The following is a 19291-nucleotide window of genomic DNA, read 5'->3' as shown; positions in this document are numbered from 1 at the left end:
TCTGGGGATGTTTCTGACTGTGGGAGTTCCTGCAGCCCTGGTAGACTCCCGGATGGAAGAACTCATAACTCCGCCAGGGTGGCTGGGAGGCTGAGAATAACTGAACTGCTGAGTCATCCCAAATTCTGACAAGGGGCAGTCGTCGCCTCTGTGTGAACTGCATCCCGGCCTTGGAGGACCTGTGGAAGTGTGTGCCTCTCCCTTTCCTTTTGCTCCTTTCAGTAATGTCAGTGCCTGTGCTGGTGCCTTACTATTTAAAAAGTTTAAACAGCCATCTACTTGTTCACCTTCTCTGTCCTGGGCACCTCCCAGCCTAGTCTCCTCAGGGCTGCTGGCATAGACAGCCTTCTCCAGCACCAAGGGAGAAGCTCTAACTTGTCCACGTGCTCCCCAGGGAGGCCGTGGCAGGGCACGGAGCTGGTAACACGTCTTAGAGAGTCTGCAGGGAAGCTGACCCATGCTCCCCGGCCCTTGACACCTCCTGGCTTTGCCAGCTTTCAAAATGGCTGCCAAACAGGAGATGATAAGAAACTGGTCAGGGTCCTGGCCGGTTGGCTCAGTGGTAGAGCGTCAGCCTGGAGTGCGGGAGTCCCAGGTTCAATTCCCAGCCAGGGCACACAGGAGAAGTGCCCGTCTGCTTCTCCACCCCTCTCTCTCCTTCCTCTCTGTCTCTCTCTTCCCCTCCCGCAGCCAAGGCTCCATTGGAGCAAAGTTGGCCCGGGCGCTGGGGATGGCTCTGTGGCCTCTGCCTCAGGCACTAGACTGGCTCTGATTGCGGCAGAGCAATGGCCCAGATGGGCAGAGCATTGCCCCCTGGTGGGCATGCTGGGTGGGTTTCGGTCGGGTGCATGCGGTAGTCTGTCTGACTGCCTCCCCATTTCCAACTTCAGAAAAATAGGAAAAAAAAAAAAAGAAAAGAAATAAAGAGAAAGGAATGAAATAAGATTGCCAAGGGAAAAAAATGCAAAAAGGGAATGGGTAGAGATGTGGGAAAATGGGTCTAGCCCCTGAGTAAAGGCTGTTAGTGACATATTTGCTGCTTCTGAGGAATGATACTAGGACCTCAGGGCTTTTCTGACAACTGTAAGCTAAGAAGGGGACCACAAACAGCTACTAACAAACATCTGCAACCCTCCCTACCCACCATGGATACTTTAAAGCTGGGCCAGGAGCAGGGATAGCTCAACAGAGCACAGGGAAAGTCTGAACCTCAAGCACCTGCAAAGCCATGCAAGAGCCTCAGTCTCTGACTTCTTACCTGGGGATCCCACAGACGTGTGAGGTTTGGGTACAGGTAGAACTGAATCCCTTGGGCTGCCCCAGGCAGCGTCACTCCTCAAATTAACAGGACCACCAGCATGAGGTAAGGGAACGTGGCTGTGAAGTATACCACCTGGCCAAGGGACAGATAAGAGGTAAGAAACTAGTGAGTTAAAAGGGAGGGGGCTGGAGACCCAGCAGCAAGGCCAGAGGCAGGAGCCCCCCACCTACAGAAGAGGTCTAAGGAGTTTCCCATCTGCTCCTAGCTTCTCACCTCAGCAACTGTTCAGTTCCACCTCCCCTGTGCTGGGAGCCCACAACCTCTCCTCTCGCTTCCCCCTCCAGCCTATAGCACCCTCCCCTGACACATACCCAATAAATATTTGTTGAGTGACTGAATGAATGTTAGCATTCTTCTAACAAATATGTTTGGAATTATGGCAAAGGCGGTTAGGTATGAAAAGATCTGTAACACATGTCCTCACGGAGCTTACAAGCTTAGTGCAGCCAGGCAGCCAGATTAAGAAGGAAGCCTGGTTAGAGGCCTCTGAGGAAAGAGTCCAGAACTCAGAATGCCCTTCTAACATCTCATACACTCGAGGGCCAAGTCCACCCGACTTCTCAGGTTGATTGAGAATCATTTTGAGATTAATGGTCTTAACAGAATATTTTTTCCCCCAAAGAAATGTTGAATGAACTAGGGAGACAGGAACTGTGTTCAGTCTGCAGTGTGCCCACATATGTGGTATATCCCAAGGTCAGATTCCTCCGGAAGTGCTCATCTTCTCTCTCCCTCTTAGTTCCATTTAATTTCTCCAAAGACCAGAAGGATTTGGGATTGAACTCAAGAGAGGCACAGAATCAAAGAAGGGCAAGACACAAAAATCTTCGTTAGGTCATTCCCTCCCATCCTTAACTGGACCACAACTTAGGGAACTCCTGGGTAATTGAACCCCCAGTGAGGGCAGAGCATCCTGGGATAGAGAGCCAGAAGCTCTCCAACACAAACCTTGCCTGTGGACTTGACCCCCTTCCAGATGCAGAAGTAGCAGATGACCCAGGCAAGCAGGAGGCACACGGCTAGCTCCCAGCGCAGGGCCCCCAGGTGCTGGATGCCATCAGAGATCTTCAGGACCCGCCTACTGGAGAGAGAAGGGTGAGCCAGCTCCACTTTTGCTGCTGCCAGCTTCCATTTCCAGCCTGCACGTTTCAGGCAGTGGAGCCATATAAAGCTTGTCAGCTCTTTGTACCTGAATCCATGAGGCTTTCCTTTGCCCAGAGATGGGGGGGGGGGCGTATAAAAAGAGGCAGATCTCAACTGTTCCCAGGTTAGTTTACTCTGGGAAGCCGAATACCAGTTTAACCTAGAGAAGAAGGTGCAAACACATATTTTCTCAACCAGGATTTTAGGATGGTTTCATATTAGGAATCATGTTCTAGATTAATATCAGTATTGGGAGGAGGGGAAGAGAAGAGGCAATACACATGCAGTTGAAGAGGGAGGAAGCTGCAGATATGGACCATATGTGTGTGCACCATCAGACACGGCAGCAGACACATAAGAGAGCAAAAGCAGGTGAGTTGAAAAATTTTCACCACTGAAACCAATTTTTTTTTTTTTTTACAGATAGAGAGAGAGTCAGAGAGAGGGATAGATAGGGACAGACAGACAGGAACGGAGAGAGATGAGAAGCATCAATCATTAGTTTTTCATTGCGACATCTTAGTTGTTCATTGATTGCTTTCTCACATGTGCCTTGACCGCGGGCCTTCAGCAGACTAAGTAACCCTTTGCTCGAGCCAGCGACCTTGGGTCCAAGCTGGTGAGCTTTGCTCAAACCAGATGAGCCCGCGCTCAAGCTGGCGACCTCGGGGTCTCGAACCTGGGTCCTCCACATCCCACTGTGCCACCGCCTGGTCAGGCTGAAACCAATTCTGAAATAACCACTAATATAGGCACAACAGAAAAAAGCCACTTAGGTGACAAGGCCAGAGTCCCCACTGTGTGACACCCCCCCCCCCCGCACCCTCCTTTCAAGCACACAGCCCACAATGGGATAAAAAAACGGCTTCACTTACTCCCAGAACTCAATGATAGGAGAGGTGGCATTCTCAGAGGTCACATTCAGGGAGCCATTGGTCCTCTGGAATTCCACACAATGTTCTATTCATGGGTCCCAGGGAAGGAAGCAAAAGAAAAATAATTAGCCAGTTTTTTGGGGTAAAATTCTAGGAGAATGGAAATAAGTTATCTGGAAGGAACTGGGCTGAAGCTGTCCATACAAAGCATAACCTCAACAGAGCCCCATCACCCTCTCCTCCATGCTTTTACTTGTAGGTTTCTAAATGTTTTTTGAATACATACTCTTATTAAAGTAGGATCAGATGGTATCAAGAAAGATGCTCTACGTGCCATCTGCTTCAAAGTATAAATATTTCCAGGTAACTGTTGTGTATAAAGTCACAATCTTTGAAGAACAATAAGCAGCTTTCTAGCGAAGTTAGTCAAGTTGATAAAGAGCACAGAGAGGAGCAAAGAGGCTCTGGTCGGATCCTCCATTGACTCACAGTGTGGCTCTCGGTCTCACATTCCTCATCTCTAAAATGGATCTAAAACTAGCCATTTGTAGGACTGATACGGCATTAAATGAAACATGTCTATAAAGTACTGAATAACTAGTAGCCCTTAATTTTCTGTACATGACTTTGGAGTTTCACAAAGAGCATTCATGTTATTGTTGTTGTCTTTATATTTTGTTAGTACAATAATCTTCAAATACTAAGACAGATGGTGTTTTTTTCCATTGTACACATGAAGAAATTGAGTCTGCTTAGAAATGGCTTGTCTTAGCTTGTAAGTGACTGGGGTCTATTTTTTAAATATCTAGAATCTGACTTTCTCAGTTTCACCACTGGTGTAGGTCACCATCGTCCCCTATCTCCTCAGCTGGCTTCCTGACTCTACTCCGGTCTCTCTAGTCAATCTCCATACAGCAGGCAGAGTGATATTGTTAAAATTTAAGGCACATTTTATATCACACCCCAGTTCAAAACTCTCCAATGAGTTTCTGATCACACTCAGAGAAAAGAGCCAAAACCCCTACAGTCGCCTCCAAGGCCCTATTCAATCTACCCCATCTCTTCTGGTGCCCCAGGGCTTCTGACTGAGTTTTCCTTCTACCTAGTGTCTGTCTCCTGCTGTCTCAGTGGCTCATTCGGCATCCTCCAGAGCATCGCTCATGTCATCTTCCCAGTAACGCCTCAACCAATGGCCTGTTTAAAATTACACCCCACATGAAAACTCCCAAAACATCCTCCTTGTTTTATTTTTCTCCACAGCACTTCTAACAGGATACCTCGTATTCATTTATCTTGTTCATGGTGTCTTCTGTCACTGGAATGACAACTCCATGCAGGCGGGGACCTTTGTTTTTGTACACTATTACCACATGCCCTGTTCTTAGAACAGAGCCGGCACCATGGGAGCTAAACAGTGTCTGCTGAATGATAATGTCAGTCGAACACTTTTCACTAGACATCACTTTCCTTGAAGCTTCAGCACAACGGGAAAAGTGTTTCATCTTGACAGGACGGGATGTCCTATACTATTCAAGATACTAGGTTCAGAGTAAAACCAGATACACTAGAACTGTCCAAACTGTCAAGAAGCAGAAGACTTGGGTATTGCCTCAGAATTGACTCAGAGACACCCCTCCCCCCATCAACCTAAGGGCAGGCCTAAAGCAATAGGCCTAGGCCTCACAAATTCACAAATTTTCCAAGAAGAACTCCACTGAGGTCTGGATAAAACTATCACCCGATTAGCTGGTTGTCAAAGATGATTTTAGTGCACATAGATGAAAGGAATGAAGGAATGAAGGGAGGGAGGGAACAAGGGAAGGAGGGAAAGAGGGCGAGAGGGAGGGAAGGTAAATGTATTATATAAAGAAATTAGGAGAATATAACATGTTTAAAACTTGGTTCATTCAACAAATATTTTTTAGTATCTGTAATGTAGCCTGCACTGTGCTAGGCCCAAAGGCCAAAGAGATAAAGACATCTTTTCTGCCTTCATGTTCTTGCTGATCTGTGGGAAAACCAGACCAACAAACAGACAAAAAGCATGTAGGAGGCACAGCAGGGCCAGGGGCCAGTGCAGGTGCCACCAGACATGTGAGAGAAACCTAATGCACCAGGGATAGTGGGGGAAGTACCTCCATCTGACTTTTCACTCGAAAAATGGCAGAATGGAGGTGGCAGCAGAAGTTGTCCAGGGGATGCCTGGAAAGGGAGCATAAAGTTTGAGGGCAAGAGAGGCCTCAAATATGATGCCAACAATTGCAGAAGTGTGCCTCCCTGGCCAGCAAAAGATTCAAACTCCAGCTCAGAACTGAGTAACTTATGAACAAGAGAAATTAATCATGGCACAGGAAGGTCTTGCTGAGAGGCCCTGCGAGGTGTCTGGCTGTGAGTGCAGCATGTGGTGCTGAGACTCCAACAGGATGTGTCCAGTACGTTCTTCATCTGCTCTGGCCACAGGGTGCCACTAACCGCTGGTGGCTCTTTATGTTTAAATTAATTAAAACTATATAAAAATTTTGAAAATTTAGTTCTTCACATACACTAGCCCCATTTCAAGTGCTCGATAACCACATGCTGGTTACCATTCCAGATACATACATCATCACACAAAGTTATTTTGGATAGCACTACCCAAGGCATTTTTTTATTTTTTGTTACTTTCAATTCATTGGACTCAGTAGTTCTATTGCTGTAGGTGATGCTGGTAGTTTTTCAGGCACAAGAGAAAATTAATATTGATGACATACCAAACAACTTATTCCCTGGTTAAATCCAGATGAATTGTGAATTGGAAAGAACTAAAATAGTATAAGGGAAGGCATGAGAAACAAAAAGAATTACAAAGAATATATACATGTTGGTCAAATAAGTTTGTAAAATATGATTTTTATGTTTGCTCACTTACAGTTTGCATTGGGGGCTGGGCAGCGCCAGGTGTATGTGGTCTGTGAAATTGTAAATTAGCTTCCTGCTTGGGAAGGGCCATTGTTTTTGCTAATGTTTGCTGGAGGAGAGGTTTCCCACCAGAAAGTTTTGAAAGGAAAGAACAGAGGGGAAGAGAGTTTCTGCCCCCACCAGGTGTGGTAGGATTTCTTTTTCCTCCCTGATCCCTTGCCCTTCAGGGGAGCAGATTCCTGCTTTTTCCTTGGCTTTCTTGTGGCTTGCCTGGCTTGGTGGGTGAGAAACAAATAAACAGAATGGCCCACTATCCTCCGGTTCGCTGTTTCTCTACCATCTACTCGAATTCAATGAGAACCTGCTCATGAATGGCTACCATGGCAGCGGCCCCTGGCCCTACAATACAATATTTCAAACTGGAATAAATAAATAGCTAAATTATATAAATAGTCAGTTTTATTTGCATAATACATGAATTCACAATACATTAAATTGAATACCTTTTTAAACATTTTTTTTGACATTTTGCCTGTGGTGCTGGTGAAATCTCACTCTTATCTTTGGTATAAGATCTCTATGAGTTACTTGGCAAATTTCTACTGAGTCCCAAATTATGGCTGGGAACTGGGTTGCCTAAGATGTAGGGATAGTCCCACTCCTGGTCCATGTAGCAAGCAACAGGAGGCAATGGGCCCAGAGGTGACCTTACCTGTATTCCACTCATGGCGGCAGCTTCCCCAGGAAAGGTCAATAGTGAAGCTGCTGAAGAGATAGAAGAGGGCCCAGGCCAGGACAATGATGTAGTAGGCGTTGAGGAGGATGAGGATCAGCTGGGAGGCATAGCCGATGCCTGGAAGGGGAAAGGGTGAAATTGAGCCAGGAGCAATGGACAGATTTCTCACACAATACCCACCCCAGTGTAGGAGAGGGTTTGTGCTCCTGCCAGTGTCCTAGAACAAGAAGTGCTAGAGCCTGGCTCCTGGCTCTCTTCTCCCCATCCCCAGCAGGCAGAAGTGTGCTGGGTGCTTGTTAGGTAAACAAATGTTTTTAATTATATTAGGGCAGCAGCCTGTGTGTGTACTGTAATCTACAGAAGGCTGCAGTACCTGTCCTCAGGGCAGCAGGTTGCAAATTGGGGCTTCCTTCCTGCTTGGGAGGGGCTGCTGTTTGCTGTTGTTTGCTGGAGAAGGGTTTTTCCCCAGCCTGTTTTGCTGGGCAGAAGAGTGGAGAAGGGGGGTGGGGGGGAGAGAATTGAGGCTTGGAAAACCCGAATTTGGGCCAGCCTTGTTTGGCTGGGGAGTGCTGTTTTGCTTGTGAGGGCCTGTGAGTTCGGGAGAGTCCAGAGAATGGGTCAGGGCTTTGGGAACCTTGAGTGAGGAGGGAGTGGTCTTCCCTGCCTTTTTGCTCATTCACCATTATGAGGGAGACTTTAATCAACGAAATGGCCCACCATGTTTTGGCTCCACAGTTCTTTTACCATCTGCCTGAATCCAATGAGAACTTGCACCACGGTGGCCTTTGCCACCAGCCTTACAGTGCTTCCATTAGCCCATTAGCTGCTGGATCAAGAAGGATCTTTTATGGAAGTTTGCCAGGACTTTTCAGCTTGTGACATCAGACATTCCTTTACGATTAGTCACCCTTCTGCTGCCCTATCCTGGCTTCCTATGCACTGTAATCTTTATCAGGTTCTGAAAGTTCACTAACTCAAAGGTGTTTTTTAAATGTGTAGACTAAGATTCCAATAATTAATGTTCCCTGAAATTACTCTGATATATTTCTGAAATATAAAACCACATGTTAAGAGCAGGAACAGACAATTCACATAAGAGAAAATATAAATAGATCCTCCCTAATAACTGCAGGTGTACAAATCAAACAATAATGACATATTAGTATGCATCTACAGCCCGAGTGAAATTTTTTACAAGTGATATAACTCAATTATTTCCAAATGTGTCTGCATATTAGAATTACCTGGGGATATTTTTAAAATTCCAAAGCCTGGACAAATTAAATCCCAATCTGGGGGTATGGTACAAGACCTCAGGATATTTTGAAGGTGGAACCTGTTGGAATCCATGGGAGTCTAAAAAGACCAGAGTAACAGGCTTTATTGAAAGGAAGAAAGGAACCCTGCCGGGCTGACTAGCAAGGGAGAGTTGCGCCAGGCACAGCCTGGGACTTGGGTTTTAAGGGCTTTGGGGAGGGGGAGTGAGAAGGGTTGTGGACGCATTAGCCCATTAGCTGCTGGATCAAGGAGAATCTTTTATGGAAGTTTGCCAGGACTTTTCGGCTTGTGACATCAGACATTCCTTTACGATTAGTCATTTGCTGCAAGCCCTGAAAGGAGTCTTACTGGCAGAGTTAAAGAAATGAATCCTAAGATTCCCGAGTATTTGATATACAGTGTGTCCGTCAAGTCATGGTGCACTTTTGACCGGTCACAGGAAAGCAACAAAAGACGATAGAAATGTGAAATCTGCACCAAATAAAAGGAAAACCCTCCCAGTTTCTGTAGGATGATGTGGCAGCATGTGCACATGTGCAGATGATGATGTAACACCATATATACAGCGGAGCAGCCCACGGCCATGCCAGTCGAGATGTGGACGGTACAGAGGAAAGTTCAGTGTGTTCTGTGGCTCGCTAAATTCAATCCGTGACCAAAGTGCAACGTGAATATCGATGCGTTTACAACGAAGCACCACCACATAGGAATAACATTACTCAGTGGGATAAGCAGTTGAAGGAAACCAGCAGTTTGGTGGAGAAACCCCGTTCTGGTAGGCCATCAGTCAGGGACGAGTCTGTAGAGGCTATACGGGATAGCTACCTAAGGAGCCCTAAAATATCTGTGCGTGAGCCCACATCAAACTGCACTGAATAGGAATGAAACTGGGAGAGTTTTCCTTTTATTTGGTGCAGATATCACATTTCTATAGTCTTCTGTTGCTTTTCTGTGACCGGTCAAAAGTGCACCATGACTTTACAGACACACTGTATAAAAAAAAGAGAGTGGTTCCTAGAGAGGCCTCAAGGGAAAAGGGACGGAGGTCATTATCTTCTGTAACTTCTTCCTGCTGAATAGGGGCGGTAAGGGGTTATGGCCTCTCTAAGGATTACTCTCACTGAGGTGTAAAGAGATGCCATGATGGGCTTCTTGTTGGGTAGAGGTGTATTTATAGGATTCCAGATTTTTCTGTTTTGCGAGGGCAGGTTTCAGGGTTGGTGTGTAGGGCTAGGTAGATTTTTCCAGTTTTCTGATTGGCGAAGGTCTGCATGCGGTTCTGTAAGAAACTAGTGAACAAACGTAAGAGGCAGGGTCTAAAAGTTAGAAAAATAAATAGGAGAGTGACTGGACCAATGAAAGGCAATAGTCAAGACACCCAGTTTGTGTGAAACCACTGATTCCATGTTTACGAATTTGTTGGGCTTCAGAGAGAGAGAGAAAGAGAGTGGGCATAAGACAGGGAAGTGGCCAGTCCCCCTGCCCCTAGACCTACTTTTATAGAAATTTTTAAAGCAACAGGAAGAGGAATTACCTGTTGGCCCAATGGGGCATGCACCATACTTTTGTAGATATCGTTCCTGGGAACACAATAAAGCCTGGCTCCTAACTATTCTAGATCCGTGGGACCAAAGTTGGGAAAAAGGAATAACGGGTAAATTCTACAAAGGATTACAAAGCCTCCAACCATCGGGTACATTCACTATATTCCGAAAACTTACAAGAACACGGGCCCTTTTGGAGGACCTTAAAGACCTAACCAACACAATCCTAGGCCAGGAAAAGGCCCTGGAAGCTCAATTCTCCACCCTACTAACAACGAATTCCTTCTCCTGGTTAGGGCTAATTCAGCAAGGTGCCAAAGTCCTTAATCTAACATATACAGGAAACATTTCTAATTGCTTCCTGTGTGCCTTCCTGAATCGCCCCCCTTTGACGGCAGTTCCAATAACACAGCCCTTAACCACTACTCCCAAAGAAGACTTCTTTTTTCTTACCGGGAGACCCCTCTTAAGGGGAGACCTGCCTCAAAACTTATCAATCTGTTACATTTGACAACCTAATCCAAAGTGCAATCCGACAACACAGGTGACCACTCCACTCACCAGCCCAACAGGTATCCACTTCTGGTATAATGGGACTGTCTTTAAAACTATAAACTCCTCATCACCTCTACCTTGTATACCCATAATTATTGTACTACAGCTAATGTTCTATGGGGAGGAAGAACTAAATAGGCTAACCAGTAACAGACATAAGCGAGCTATCATCCTCCCTATCCTAATAGGCCTAACCCTAGAACTTCTCTGGCAGCAGGAGGCATTGGGGGAGCAGGACTAACTCGTAGCTTGTGGGCCACTGACCAACTCCAAGTAGACCTAGAACAGGCCTTGGACGACTCAGCAAACCTCCCTAGCCTCCTTACAAAGACAACTTATATCCTTAGCTCAAGTGGCTTTACAAAATCGCAGGGCTCTTGATCTTCTTACTGTTGAGAAGGGAGGAACTTGTCTCTTCCTACAGGAGCAATGCTGTTATTATATCAATGAGTCCGTCCTAGTAGAAGAAAACATCAGCTCTCTGCACCGCCTACAGGAAAAACTCCATAAAAGCAGACCCACTGTCGGCCCGCTTGGTAGAAGACTCCCCTTGGTTGCCTGGCTCATCCTCATCCTCGGTCCTTTATTAATTGTATGCCTCTTACTTATGTTAGCCCCCTTCTTCCTAAATTTTTTACAAAGTCGCATCCATGAAGTCACCCAAGTTACTTTTAACCAAATGCTTCTACACCCATACTCCCATTACCGACTTAACCCCCCTGAGAGTGACCCTTAGAGAGGCAGTCACCCCTCACTGCCCCTACTCAGCAGGAAGAAGTTACAGAAGACAATGACCTCCGTCCCTTTTCCCTTGAGCCTCTCTAGGAACCACTCTCTTTCATATATATATATATATATATATATATATATATATATATATATATATAAAATAGAAGGAAATCTTAGGTTTCATCTCTTTAACCCTGCCAGTAAGTCTGTTTCAGGGCTCATAGATGACCAACCGCAAAGAAATGTCTGACAAGCCAAAAAATCCTGGCAAACTTCCATAAAAGACCCTCCTTTGTTCAGCAGCCAATCAGCTGAATGCCCACGACCTTTCTCACTCCCCCTCCCCAAAATCCTAAAAACCCAGGTCCCAGGCTGTGCCTGGCGTGACTCCCCTTGAGGGCCAGCCAGCAGGTTTTCTTTTAATAAAGCCTGTTACTCTGGTCCAGGGGTCCCCACACTTTTTACACAGGGGACCAGTTCACTGTCCCTCAGACCGTTGGAGGGCTGCCACATACAGTGTTCATCTCACTGACCACCAATGAAAGAGGTGCCCTTTCTGGAAGTGCAACAGGGGCCGGATAAATGGCCTCAGGGGGCCACATGCTGCCCGCAGGGCCGTAGTTTGGGGACGCTTGCACTGGTCTTTTTGAACTCTGATTAATTCTAACACCTGTACAGCTCATTTGGACCTTAGATTGATGGGGAGTGTACTAAGAATTGAAAGGCTCATGGAATGGGATTAGGTTGATATTTGGGGTGAGATAGATTAGGGTACAGGTTTCTGTCTAATTAGTAGGGAGACACATATAGGTGTTGGTCCCACACAAATTGAAAGCCCCTGATTGGATGAGGCAGGCTGAGAGGTGAATAGAGAATAGAAAGACAAGGGTTTGGTTTTGTTTCTCTGTTTCTGAGCTCCAGATGGTCAGGGTGGAGGAAAGAGTCATCCCAATAAGTGGGGAGAGTAGAGGATTGTTAGTTAGGGTGACAGATTAAACATTCTTTGAAAACCAGTTTTCTGACTGTTCAAAAAAATTTTTTTTTCTCGGTACAAACCTCATACAACCTGCACAAACCTTCTACAACTTACATAAACCTTCAACTTTCATACATTTTCTTACCCAGAAATAACTGGCCTTCATAACAACTTGCTTTTTCCTTTTTCTTTCAAAAGTGTTTCCATACCTTATACCTTCTATTATCAAAATCATACAATTCCTTTCTAGTCAGAACTCTTGATTTAAAAATCTTTAACCTTTAGTGACAATTGACTTTCTTTTTACCCTCGTTTCCCTTTTCCCTTTGGGGAGGGGGAGTGAGAAGGGTCGTGAGGCATTAGCCCATTAGCTGCTGGATCAAGGAGGATCTTTTATGGAAGTTTGCCAGGACTTTTTGGCTTGTGACATCAGACATTCCTTTATGATTAGTCATTTGCTGCAAGCCCTGAAAGGAGACTTACTGGCAGAGTTAAAGAAATGAATCCTAAGAGAACCCAGGTGTTCCCAATGTGCAGACAAGTTTGAGAACCACACATAACTCAGTTATGAATGGTAGAAGGGTATGATGCCTGGTCAAGTTCCACAAACAATTTAATAAACCAGATTAAAAGGCATCAACTTGATCATACATTTGATCCAGTGATCCTAATCCTGCAAATTTATGCTAAAGAAATAATTTCATAAATGTAGTAAAAATCTGTCTCAACAAATACACATGACAATAAGTAATTGAAAATTTTAAAAGGCACAAAGAATTATTATGTAAATTATCAAATATCTACTTGATGGAAATTTATATAATTACTAAATGATTGTCATGTAGGAAATGGAAAATAACCCTAACTGTAAAGCAGATGTAAACTGTGTAAATTCCATATTAATAGAGACGTAAACTCTATATAGACAGAAAGAATGAAATAAACCCCAAAGCTGGAAATGATCTAAATATTCTTCAGTGGGTAAACAGTTAAGTAACCTGTGATATATCCATACCATGAAATACTACTCAGCAATAAAAAGGAATGAGCTATTGACACAAGAACAAGTTGGATGAATCTCAAGGGCGTCATGCTGAGTGAAAAAGCCAACCTTGAAAGGTTATATTTTGTATATTTCCAGCTATAGAACATTCTCAGAATTACAAAATTATTTATAGAGAGAACAAATTAGTGGTTGCTAGAGGTTAAAGATGGGGAGGGGAGGGGTAATGTGACTGTAGAGGAAGCATCACAGAGATTTTTGTGGCAACGGAACAATTCTGTATCTTGATTATCGTGGTGGTGACACAAATCTACATATACAAAGTGATGAAATTAAACATAATTATACAAGTGAGTGCAAGGAAAACTGGTGAAATCTGAATAAGGTCTGGATAGTAGCCATGTCAGTTTCCAGGTTGTGATATTGTTCTACAGTTATGTAAGATATTGTATTATTATTGAGGAAAACTGTGAAAGGTACACATGACCTTTCTGTACTATTTTTGCAACTTTCTATGAATATAAAATTATTTCAAAATAGAAACTTAAGAAAATCCTACATAGAAATATTGAAATAAAACACACTAATTTTTGTGTGTGTGTGTGACAGAGACAAAGAGAGACAGAGAGAGGGACAGATAGGGACAGACAGACAGGAAAGAAGAGAAATGAGAAGCATCAATTCTTCATTATGGCACCTTAGTTGTTCATTGATTGCTTTCTCATATGTGCCTTGACTGTGGGGCTACAGCAGACCGAGTGACCCCTTACTCAAACCAGCGACGTTGGGCTAAAGCTGGTGAGCCTTGCTCAAACCAGATGAGCCTGGGCTCAAGCTGATGACCTCGGGGTTTTGAATCTGGGTCCTCCGCATCCCAGTCTGATGCTCTATCCACTGAGCCACTGCCTGATCAGGCTAACACCCTCAATTTTAAATAGCTGTTATATCAAGATGGTAGAATTATGAATGTTTTCCTCTTATTTAAAATTCTTTTAAAATGTTTTATAATCGATTATATATATTTTGAAAATACAAAATCATTTTTAAAATATATAACTGAAATAATTTTGCTGTCTATTTATTTAACCCAAAGCCTTTGCTCCACTCTCATAACCATCTTCTCCATTCTCTGATAGTCTGAGAGACCAGCTCAGTATGGAGCTTGTAAACAGAGGATTTTAACATAAAGACACAAGTCTTATCTCATTTAGCATGGTTGCTAAACCACCCAGTCATTTCAAATAACATTTATAATCCTAAGGGCAGAAACCCCAGGATAAGGCACATAGTTTACTCACCATCAAAGATGGGGCAGATCTTCTTCCAGGCTGTGACACCTCCCTGGCTAGTGTACTGGCCCAGTGCTGTCTCCAGAAGGAAGATAGGGATGCCACAGGTGAAAAGGAAGATGAGGTAGGGGATGAAAAAAGCACCTGTGGGTCAAAAACAGGCTGTCTGTTACCTGGCACTAGCCTCCTCCTGCTCCAAATCCATCTTTTCCCATCTCTACTTCATACTGCCCACCAGAATCCTGGAGATGAGAGAGTCATGAAACTCTTCAGGGGACCTCTGTTAGTAGGTGGAGCGCAGAGCACATTCCTAGCAGCTGTGGCTGATGATGCTGTGAGAACACTCCAGCACCTGAAACCCTCCTAGGCACACCCAGGAGGGAGCTTGCCTGCTATAAGGAAGTGACTCAGCGCTAACCAGGCAGGTCTGATCTTTTCAGCCATTGGCTATGAAGAACATGCTGTAACACCCTATAGGCTGAACCTATGTATATAAGCTAGCTTACTTCCTGAATAAAGTGGATCTGCATCACTGAACCTGGTCCCAGAGTTGGGTCTCTGCATCTCCATCGTCTTCACCCCTGGTGGGCCTTGTCCACTACTGGCACCTCAAACAGGATCCCAGCTGGCACTCAAAGGATGGGTGAGTGACCCTCTGCAATGGGGAACCTTCTCCCTCACTCCCGAGCCCCGCAAGCTCAAGCCCTCTATGCCCTATTGCAGAGTAGGCAAGTTAAAGTTAGTGAAAAGGATCTTTGTACCTACTGGGAAATCCTCTCAGGTTTCAATCCTTGGCTCCAGGATGTGCCTCTTTGGGACCCCGATACTTGGGCCCAAGCTTTCTGGTGCATCCGTTTGGCCAAAGTACATGAAGGACAAACCTTCCCCTCTCAGCCTCATTCCTGTTCTGTTAGCAATACATGCCTGCCTGACTGGTGCTCCTGCTGGGGACCCTCTGCCAGTGCTAAAGATATTACAGGCTGCCTCTCTCTTTAGGGAGCCCCTACCTTCCTATTTGCCCCCCTCCACTGAGGAGGAAAGTAGTTTAGCCACCGAATTTGATGGACTTGCAGCCGAGCATGCAGAAATAAAACTAGATATATTAGAAACCGCACCATCAGCTCTGCCACCCAAAGAAGCGGAAGTCGCTACTTCCACATTCCCTGCTGGGGCTCAATGCCCCACCCCAGCCTCTCAGATGCCATTTTCTACCCCAGCTTTAACTCCAACATGTGTTCCCGCTGTATACCCATGGGCCAACCTATACACCCCCATGTGTCTTTTTTCTTTCACCATCTCGTTTGTCTGTCTGTCTTGTCTATTTTTCTATATCTCTCACTCTCACTCTCTCCCTCCCCTCTCTCTGAAATAATGCTGGAAGGACCCAGGCATGGCACAGTGGCAGGGATCACATCCTCTTCTAACACAAGGGAGAGGTTATGCTTGTGTTTTTCAGCCAATTTGGATCCCAGGAACCCCCCAACCTGCTTGACAGGGTTTCTTGGGTACCCACTAAGTGGTTCAGTCTTCACCCATCCAAAGCCACAGCCCTGGCCTCCTCCACACTGACTACACCTGAGGGGAGGAGGTCCTCAGCGCTCCAGAAGAAGACCTCATGGCTGGTGTGCACACCCCATCACCTGGGGGGATGTGGAGGCTTTGGTGGGGCGGGTCCAGAGAATGGCCCCTGATGGGTCCCAGGCCCTGGTGCTCTGTTCTTGCTTATGTGTGCTATAGTAACTGCTAACACCCAGATGAGGGCGGACCCCCATGTCTGGGCTGCATTTCCCACCCTGGCATTATTCTGCCCTTAGAGACAACAACAGCAAGCTGTTATTCATCAAGTCCAATTGGCCCTAATTAAAAGAGAAGGGGGAGGCCCTGTCCGGTTGACTCAGCAATAGAGCATCAGCCTGGCGTGCGGGGGACCCGGGTTCGATTCCCGGCCAGGGCACATAGGAGAAGCACCCATTTGCTTCTCCACCCCCCACCCCCTTCTTCCTCTCTGTCTCTCTCTTCCCCTCCCGCAGCCAAGGCTCCATTGGAGCAAAGATGGCCCAGGTGCTGGGGATGGCTCCTTGGCCTCTGCCCCAGGCGCTAGAGTGGCTCTGGTCACTGCAGAGCAACGCCCCGGAGGGGCAGAGCATCACCCCCTGGTGGGCAGAGTGTCGCCCCTGGTGGGCGTGCCAGGTGGATCCCGGTGGGGCGCATGCAGGAGTCTGTCTGACTGTCTCTCCCTGAAAAATACAAAAAAAAAAAAAAGAGAGAGAGAGAGAAGGGGGAAATGTGGGTGGAGCACAGCATGTATTCCTAGCAGCTGTGGCTGATGCAGTGCTGTGAGAACATTCCAGCACCTGAACCCTCCTAGGCACACCCAGGAGGGAGCTCGCCCACTATAAAGAAGTGATTCAGCACCAACCAGGCAGCTCCCTGATCTTTTCAGCCATTGGCTATGAAGAACACGCTGTAACACCCTATAGGCTGAACCTGTGTATATAAGCTAGCTAGCTTCCTGAATAAAGCAGATCTGCGTCACTGAACCTGGTCCCCGGAGTCGGGTCACTGCGTCTCCATCGTCCTCACCTCCAGTGGGCCTTGTCCACATCTGGCCAGGTGTCTGGAGACATAGCAGAGATCAAGAGTCACCAAGTTACCTAGAACCTAACCAGTCCCTCCCCCTTTTTTTTCCACTTTGAAGTTTTAATCTATTCTTACCAAGATTTGCTTCTCATTGAATATCAATTATTGCCTAAATAACACATAACTCGTGGCAATAACAAGGAGTACATTGAATAATGGATGTCCAGGAGCATTAACACAGCCCATAGACTATAATTATTTTCAAGGAAATAATTGCTGTTGGTGTTAGATAAAAACTTTCAAGTGGCTAAAATCATAGTTTCCTTTAGTAATCCTTTCTGCTTTTGTTTTCACAATCTTTGGATGAGACAAGTCAAATGATGCTACAGGCGCTAGCATTTTATCCACCATGGACCTTTATCTGTTAGCAAAGTAGACAGGGAAGGTCATAGAGTACAAGAGCGGATAGACCTGCTCAGTGAGGGAGATCCAATATCTGCAGAAGGTCCCCTTCTACAATGTTTCAACTGAGTTCTGGTCAGCACTAATGTGTAAGGAAGCTAACTTAGGTGAGGGGGGGGAATGAGATTATGGTGCTCACACAGGGCTTGGAAAAGTGACTGTTTCCACAAGCCTGACTGGATAGTCTCTCAGGACTTGAGGGCACTGGAAAGAGAAGGCATTTGCTTGGTAGTGGGGCATAATGAGTCCTAGATTGAGCACACTTTGCTTCTGCCTAACAAATTTTGAAAGCAAAACCCAAAGGATCAAATAATTTCACTGGTCCCAGAAAAATGCTCAAAAATATAGACAGAAATACAAAAATGCCAGCACCAATAAGGCAAAAATCACCAGATCTGACATCTAATTAAAAACTACCAGGAAAATAAAGAAGAAGAAAATATTATTCATAATTAGTAGATAAATCAATCAATTGAAGCCAACCCATAATTTACACAGATGTTAGAATAAGCAAATGAGGACATTAAGATAGTTATTATAATTGTATTCCCATATGTTCAAAAAGTTAAACAGAGAATAAAATATATTGGAAAGCTCCAAATCAAACTTCTAGAAACAAAACCCAAAATTTGTGAGATAAAAAAATACAATGAATTGGATTAATGGCAGATTAGACACAGCAGATGAAAAGATTAGTGAACTTGAACCACAAAGGAGAAAATATCTAAAATAAAACAGAGGAAAGAGAATTTTAAAAAAGAAAGCAGGCATCAGTGAGCTATGAGACAACTTGAAGCAGCCTATATACTTGTTATTTATTTAGTTATTTAATTTTATTGGGGTGACATTGGTTAATAAAATTATATATGTTTCAGGTATACAATTCTACAATAAATCATCTGCATATTGCATTGTGTGTTCGCCACCAAGTCAAACCTTGTTCCATCACCATTTATCACCCTTATAGTCTTCTATCTCCCCCTTTCTCTCTTGTAATCAACATACTGTTGTTTGTGTCTATGAGGTCCTTTCACTTAATCGCTTCACCTTTTTCACCCAGTCCCCCAGTCCCCTTTCCCTCTGACAGCTATCAGTCTGTTCTCTGTGTCTATGAGTCTGTTTTCACTTTATTTATTTTATTTTATTTTTTCATTTTTCTGAAGTTGGAAACGGGGAGAGACAGTCAGACAGACTCCCGCATGCGCCCCACCGGGATTCACCCGGCACGCCCACCATGGGCGACGCTCTGCCCACCAGGGGGCGATGCTCAGCCCATCCTGGGCGTCGCCATATTGCGACCAGAGCCACGCTAGCGCCTGAGGCAGAGGCCACAGAGCCATCCCCAGCGCCCGGGCCATCTTTGCTCCAATGGAGCCTTGGCTGCAGGAGGGGAAGAGAGAGACAGAGAGGAAAGCGCGGCGGAGGGGTGGAGAAGCAAATGGGCGCTTCTCCTGTGTGCCCTGGCCGGGAATCGAACCCGGGTCCTCCGCACGCTAGGCCGACGCTCTACCGCTGAGCCAACCGGCCAGGGCTCACTTTATTTTTAATCTGCTTTGTTTATTAGATTCCACATAATATATTCGTAATTGATACCCTGAAGGAGACAAGAGAGGGGTGTCAAAATTTTTTGAAGAAATAATGACTGAAATTTTTCCAAATTTGATGAAAACTATAAATCCATAGATCCAAGAAGCTCAGTGAACTGCTAAATAAGAAACTTGAACAAGGGGCATTATAATAAAATGATTTATACCAGTGATTAAGAGATTTTAAGAAGAATTCTTAAAAGGAACCAGAAGAGGAAGAAAGATATGTACAATGTAGATATCATATTTCTCATTGGAAACAATGACTGACTGCATAAGAAGAGAGTGATGAGAGAGCACATTTGTTAAAGTACTG

At 45.1% G+C, this 19291-nt stretch overlaps 1 protein-coding gene across 1 annotated transcript in view; it reads right to left on the bottom strand.

The window, feature by feature from the left end:
* SLC6A13 (solute carrier family 6 member 13) overlaps positions 1–19291 on the bottom strand; it is a 55952-nt gene that overhangs the window by 11999 nt on the left and 24662 nt on the right. The window contains 5 exon segments of the mRNA XM_066258645.1: positions 1259–1393; positions 2270–2402; positions 3340–3424; positions 6950–7090; positions 14357–14491. Of these exon segments, the coding sequence (XP_066114742.1) occupies positions 1259–1393; positions 2270–2402; positions 3340–3424; positions 6950–7090; positions 14357–14491 (629 nt within the window).

The sequence above is a fragment of the Saccopteryx bilineata genome, chromosome 2 (assembly GCF_036850765.1).
Source record: "Saccopteryx bilineata isolate mSacBil1 chromosome 2, mSacBil1_pri_phased_curated, whole genome shotgun sequence".
NCBI classification, from domain to species: Eukaryota; Metazoa; Chordata; class Mammalia; order Chiroptera; family Emballonuridae; genus Saccopteryx; species Saccopteryx bilineata.
The sequence above is the reverse complement of the archived record's forward strand: the minus strand, read 5'-3'. Positions and strand labels throughout refer to the sequence as shown.